At 40.3% G+C, this 6037-nt stretch overlaps 2 protein-coding genes across 3 annotated transcripts; one reads left to right on the plus strand and one right to left on the minus strand.

Moving 5' to 3' along the window:
* The first annotated feature begins 456 nt into the window (after nucleotides 1–456).
* Nucleotides 457–1320, plus strand: LOC115996486 (dirigent protein 22-like). Its single transcript, XM_031235738.1, has one exon. It carries the CDS (start codon nucleotides 509–511, stop codon nucleotides 1067–1069), a length of 561 nt encoding a protein of 186 aa, XP_031091598.1. The 5' UTR covers nucleotides 457–508; the 3' UTR covers nucleotides 1070–1320.
* A 479-nt stretch (nucleotides 1321–1799) lies between these two features.
* On the minus strand, nucleotides 1800–4756 carry LOC115996485 (calmodulin binding protein PICBP-like). 2 transcript variants are annotated; one of them, XM_031235737.1, is made up of 4 exons: nucleotides 4267–4756; nucleotides 3620–4139; nucleotides 2357–3345; nucleotides 1800–2159 (listed from the first exon to the last, which is right to left on the minus strand). In XM_031235737.1, exons 1-3 carry the CDS (start codon nucleotides 4555–4557, stop codon nucleotides 2369–2371), a joined length of 1788 nt encoding a protein of 595 aa, XP_031091597.1. In that variant the 5' UTR covers nucleotides 4558–4756; the 3' UTR covers nucleotides 1800–2159; nucleotides 2357–2368. The 2 variants fall into 2 exon arrangements, with proteins under 2 accessions (XP_031091597.1, XP_031091596.1); XM_031235736.1 differs by having other exon boundaries at nucleotides 2357–3348; nucleotides 4267–4755.
* Between the last annotated feature and the right edge of the window lie 1281 nt (nucleotides 4757–6037).

The following is a 6037-nucleotide window of genomic DNA, read 5'->3' on the forward strand; positions in this document are numbered from 1 at the left end:
ATATTAGGAAGATAGTATTAGTATTAACAAGAATTGAATCCACCACCTTTTATACCAGAATTATGTTTCATTATCCACTCAATCACCATTTTCGAAACTTTCCTTTAGTTACATGGGTAGTGATGCAAGGATGAAAACATCACACACTAGTGTGGTAGGTTAAAGGCTAATAAAGGTGTGAGATCTCAATGAATAGAACCAAACATATTGGAGTAGCAATAGTTATGCTTCAAGTCCAAGTCTTCATCATGCTTTAAACGAAAGCAAAAACTCCATCACAAGTCCAAACACTTGTGGACTGCGCAAGTGCAACGTGTACCAACAATACCCCACATAAATAATTTAGAGATAAATTTCACCAATTTAATCTAAAGTTAAAATTAAAATTAAACTCATTATGTATAGATCAGATTAAATTATTAAATTTAGTGCGAGACTCAATTTATCTTTTCATCCGTTTAAAAAGGGATCATAAAATCCAGAATATAGTGTGAACTAAAGTTCAAAAATGGCTTCTTTGCCTAGTTATTCTCTGTGCTTCCTCTTCGTCTTCTCGACGCTATTTGTTACCCTCGACGGGGCTTTCTACCGGGACGTCACCGGAGCCGTGCCGGCGAAGAGGGTGAAGAAGACGAGCCACTTCCATTTCTACTTCCACGACGTTACATCCGGGCGAAACGCCTCGGCCAAGATAATTGCGCCGCCGTCGGCGGGGCTCTACGACTTCGGGACCACTTTCATGTTCGACGACGCTCTGACGGAGAGCCCTGACCGGAGATCGAAGGTGGTGGGGAGAGCGCAGGGGATGTACGCCGTGACGGCGCAGAAGGAGCTGGACTTGTTGGTGGTCGCCAATTTTGCGTTCACGGAAGGTAAGTATAATGGGAGTAGCATCGCCGTTGTGGGGAGGAATCCGGTGGCTAACGACGTTAGAGAAATGCCGGTGGTTGGTGGTAGCGGCGTTTTCCGGTTCGCCCAAGGCTACGCCTTGGCGCACAGCTTCTCGTTTGATCGGAAGACCGGAAATGCCGTAGTGGAGTATAATGTGTTTGTCCAACATTATTTCTGATGCCTATCATATCATATATCCATCACTTTAATTCCTTCATATTTTGATATCTTATTATTATTATTTTTTTGTGTTTAATGGTCTGGATCTACCTGACTGATCTACGCTCACTCCAAAGAGCTAGTCCTAGGGAAATTGTTACTTGTGTGAATTAAAAATCGGGTTATTCAAAAATTCTTACTATTTTATTGTGGGATATCTTACTATATATTCTTATTCATCAATAACATAAAACCATGATGCAAATATATTTTATTAGTGTCACTCAACTGAGTTGGTCTACCGTTGACTTACTAATTATAAGATTTCAAGTTTATTCTCTTAATCATTTTCACCTTCTCTCGTACACATGATAGTGTTTTTTTCCTACTATCAACTGAGATGGTCAAACCCACTCGACCACTCTAGAAAGACCTTGTACAGAAATTATATTTTATCCACTTGTATAAACTTTTGTGAGCTTGGTTAATGTAATTGTTCTATCTTTTGCGCTATGGTCATTGGGCTCATGTAATCGTTGTAATCTTTTGGGCTACCAAATTGGGCTTTCATTAGAAAACATACCAACAAGATTTTGGAGTTGGACATACACTTGGGCCTCTTGAAGGATCTTTGCAAAGTTTTAATGGATAAGGTAAATCGCCAAATAGATCCCAATAGTTCAGGTAAATTACTCGATATGTTTCAACAGAGATTTTTCTTGATTTTTGCAAGTCCAAAGAGGGAGAAGTTAGAGTGAAGAAAAAAAAAATCACAAGGTTAAGAACTTATAAACACACCACACAAAACACAAGCTAAAATTACACAACAGATTGAGGGAATGGTTACCCTCTACAGCAGGAAAGGATGGATGAGCTATCATCATCCACTGGAACAAGTTTAGAACACAGTCAGTTGCTTTCAGTTATTACATATATATATATATATATTATAGAATCTGAGTGCTTTGTAGAGCTGTATGTAGATATCCCTCCCCAAGCAGCAAACTTTCATCTGGTTTCCATCAACCCAACATTTTCTTCATCTTTCATCACTGCAGACAAGGATTCCCTCTCTTTGACACCAGATTCATGGAACCAAGAATCTTTGTCTGTAAAGATTCATCCATGTTGTAATTCAGTTACACACAAACAGACAATTAAAGCATGTGTTCCATCTCAACTAAAAGCCTAAGCTGATAGTTGGACTGCACATTTATGTTTATATATTATTTATGCTCAGCACAGACAATTATAGAGATTCAAGACTATTTAGTACCAAAAACTCAAAAAATGTGTTTTTTTTTACCTGTGAGTGGTGTCAGCTGCAAGCTTGGATGGATCTTGAGGGTGGGGGGAACAGTTTTGTTGTATGGCTAAGGTGAGATTCAAATTTGGGGATTGGGGAAACGGTTTCGAAAGCTTCAACTAGCAATGCCACCTTCTTTCGTCGAGCAGGAGCGAGCTTACTCACTGCTTGTCTGAGTGCATAGTCCACCATCCATTCCTCTCCATTCTTTCGTTCGTCCATCGATTGATGCTTGAGACTAACTCGTTCTGCTTCGGGATCAGGCTCTAGTGGCAGAAAATTCGGGCCTCGTGGATTGAATTCTCCCAATTCCTCTTCGGTCTCCCTTCTGTTCTTGGCTGTTCCTCTCAGATTTGGCAGCTCAAGATCTAAAGTCTGGTTTTCAGATGCCATTTTCTGTGTCTTCCTCACTTCAACCATCAATTGCTCATCCACATTGTGAATTTCTTCAACACAATCACTGCAGATAGAATCATTTGAATCATTGGATTCTTGATCTTCTGGGGGAATCATGTTTTCTCTGCAGATTTCCTCATCAGAAACTTGAGTGGTTTCTTCAACATATACACAGGAACTGGATGATTCTAAGCATGAAATGGAGGACTGGGTGTCATCATCATCATCATCACTTAACCATGCTCCAGAGGACATACTTTCTTCATCAAAGGATTTTTCATCAGAAATTTCATCAATGATGAACCCTGTTTTTTCTTCTTCTTCTTCATCAAGGGATTTTTGCAGTATATTTTCATCAATAATGCAGCCTGTTTCTTCTTCTTCTTCTTCGTTGTTATTGTCAGTCTTTAAAGTGGATTCATTTTGGATGATAACATGACAGCCATTTTTATCAAGATCAGTTTCTTCAGAAACCCCAGCATCAATAAACAGAGCAGAGTCTTCCATCCCCTCCATATCTGAATCTTCAGAATCTGATTGGTTTCCTAAAGAACCATGATCTTCTTCACTCAAGCATTCATGCCTTAATTCCTCTGCTGCAGCCATGGAAGCTGGATGTGTAAGTATTTTCCCATATATATAATATAATATAATATATAGTATTATTAAGTGGTTGTGCCGCAAGTAAATGATTAAGTCAATTAATCGTAACTTAGGATATTCAATTTAACTTTAACTGAATATCTGCTTATAGGCTAAAATACTAATGTTATTCTGATCCTAAATTTCGGCTGTTACAAGTTCAGTTTTATGTTTCATTTAGTTTATGTTAGTTAATATAATATCTAATAGAATGAATATCTTCACCTTCTTCTGCACTTGCAGGAACCAAATCTCTGTTCTCCTGGATCTCATCATCTTCATCTGCCCTTTCTTTGCAGAAGATTTCAACGGAAAATTCCATATTCTCTTCTTCTCCGGCGGAGGGCTTTGATCGGCGGGGAGAAAGGCACCCAATCTTGAAGCTCCTCTGCCCTTTCAGCGCCCGCCGCCGCGCCGACACGAAGCACTTCAACGGCGGCAATGGAAGGCGGTGATGGCCGTTGAGAGAGCAGTAAGTGTAAGGGCAAACCTTCATGGCAGAAGTCCCCTGAGATTCCGTGCCGCCGGGACTAAGTTCCAGGTAACAAGGAAACTTGGAATCTTTCAACGTTGAAGAACACGTAGCTCTCTGCACCTCTAAATCCTCGCACATAACAACCTGCGAACATTTCTTCGCTCTCGCAGGTTTAAAGCTCGGAGCTTTCGTCAACGCCCTCAAACTCGTCGTCCTAGTCGAAGCCTTAGCCGGATTCTGTCCGGACTTTGCCCCGCTTGAACTCTTATGCTAAGAGTATCAAGTAAGAAAGACAAGATTTACGTGATTCATAAACGGGAGTGAAACTATTCTTTTATTCATAGTGATAGTGATGATAACATAAAATAAAAACAGATTGAGGGCTTCTGGGACTCACAGGAGACCGCTCTTTCCGGGCATCAGAGCTGCTGGTTGACTTCATGTAGTTCGGCGTCGAGCTCGGGGAAGCTCTGACCGGAGAAGACCGCTGCTGCTTCTGCGGCGGCGGCGTTCTCGCCGGCGGTGACCGAAAGTTCTCGAACGTTGTTGTTTTACCTGATTTCTTCATCTTCTTCTTCTTCGCATCCTGGTGCTGCGGCAGCAAAGAAGATTGTTTAAGGCTGGCTAACAATGGCTTGCTGTTCACCATTATATGATCGAGCTTGGTCGGAAGCTTTCTTTGCACCATAATGGATTTTTGGAAGGGGAAAGAATTCCTTCAAGGCAAAGGCAAAGCCATAGCCATGAAGGAATGAATGATGGGTTCCCTGAGATTGAGAAAAGGGACTTTTTAGTTATGGAAGAAAAGAAAGGGAATCTCAACAATTCCAAGATTAGGCAGTGGGTTTTGGGTTTGAGTTGGTGGTGGGCTCTGCTTTTTTTGATTATTTTTTTTCCAAACGTTTGATTTGAATATATTTTGAATATGGTCGAGATAAGTATTGGGTGACACCGACCCTAAGGCACTAGATTGGGGGTAGGGTAGCGTAGTGGGACCTACTTTTATGATTTTGAAAACAAAATATTTGGGATATTAGTTTATGTAGTAACATAGCATATGAAGTTATTAAGTTTGAATTTCTAATTTTCTACCATTATAACTATTGGTTTTATGATCATGAAAGTCAACGAGTGACGACTAACATAATTTTGTTCAAAATTAGGTATGAAATTGTTTTTTCTTTAATATATTCAAACAATCTAACCTACTAATTAATGGATTGTCAATGACCTTGTAGTCTAATGACACCGAAGTGACTTTCCCAATTGAAGGTTATGAGTTTGAGCCTCAGTTGGGACGGTATTGATTTTTTTGTGCTTTAATAGGTAAATTCTTAGTAAATTTTGCTTTGTTGTCTCTGAGTGTCGCACCCGGTCGGGCACCACAATTAGGTGGACTGACGAGATACCAGAGCCGACCCATCTTCTGATAAAGGCGATCGAGTGACGGGCTCTCGATACCAGAGCGTTCTAGACTGGGTACTCTACCCGGGGTATCCAACTATCCATCAAATAGCATCATCAAAGATATTCTTAAATAGGTATGGACTATGGACCATCCTCAAATATGAATAAAGGAATTACAATTTTATTTGTTTAATTATTTACTTTTAGATATAGATAATTCGGTTGTGGAAGAAAAGAGTGGAAGGTTGAAAACAAAATTTAATTTAGTGCATCCAATAGATTTCTGGGAGCATTAAATGCATGATGAAGTTGATAGATATAAAATTGTCAAGAAATGGAAACATGGAGACTGACAAAGTCTGTATACATGGAGGTGAAGATGTCGTGATAACGTTGGACCATCAAAAAGGCATAAACCTTAAAGTGGTCGGCACGCTTAGCTTTAATTTGCGAAAAGATAAAGATTTTGGGTGGCACTGGTCGGCCAAGAAAAGCAAAGGGCCGCCAGTAGCACCGCTGCCCGCACGGCGGCAGGAGCGTATATGTGCACGGAACTCCCAGCCCAGACGCTCCACCCGGCCTACTTTTCAAAAAGGTGAAAGCTTTATAGGCCCCACTGTTTTCAGAGCCACCAATGACTGATTGATGCCACCACCACCTCGTGTCATTTATAAAAGTGAGAAATATATATATATATAATTCATATGGTGTGAAAGCAGATCACATAGACACTTACCATTTAAGTAACTTGTTTATAGAGC

The sequence above is a fragment of the Ipomoea triloba genome, chromosome 11 (assembly GCF_003576645.1).
Source record: "Ipomoea triloba cultivar NCNSP0323 chromosome 11, ASM357664v1".
In the NCBI taxonomy this organism is placed as follows: domain Eukaryota; kingdom Viridiplantae; phylum Streptophyta; class Magnoliopsida; order Solanales; family Convolvulaceae; genus Ipomoea; species Ipomoea triloba.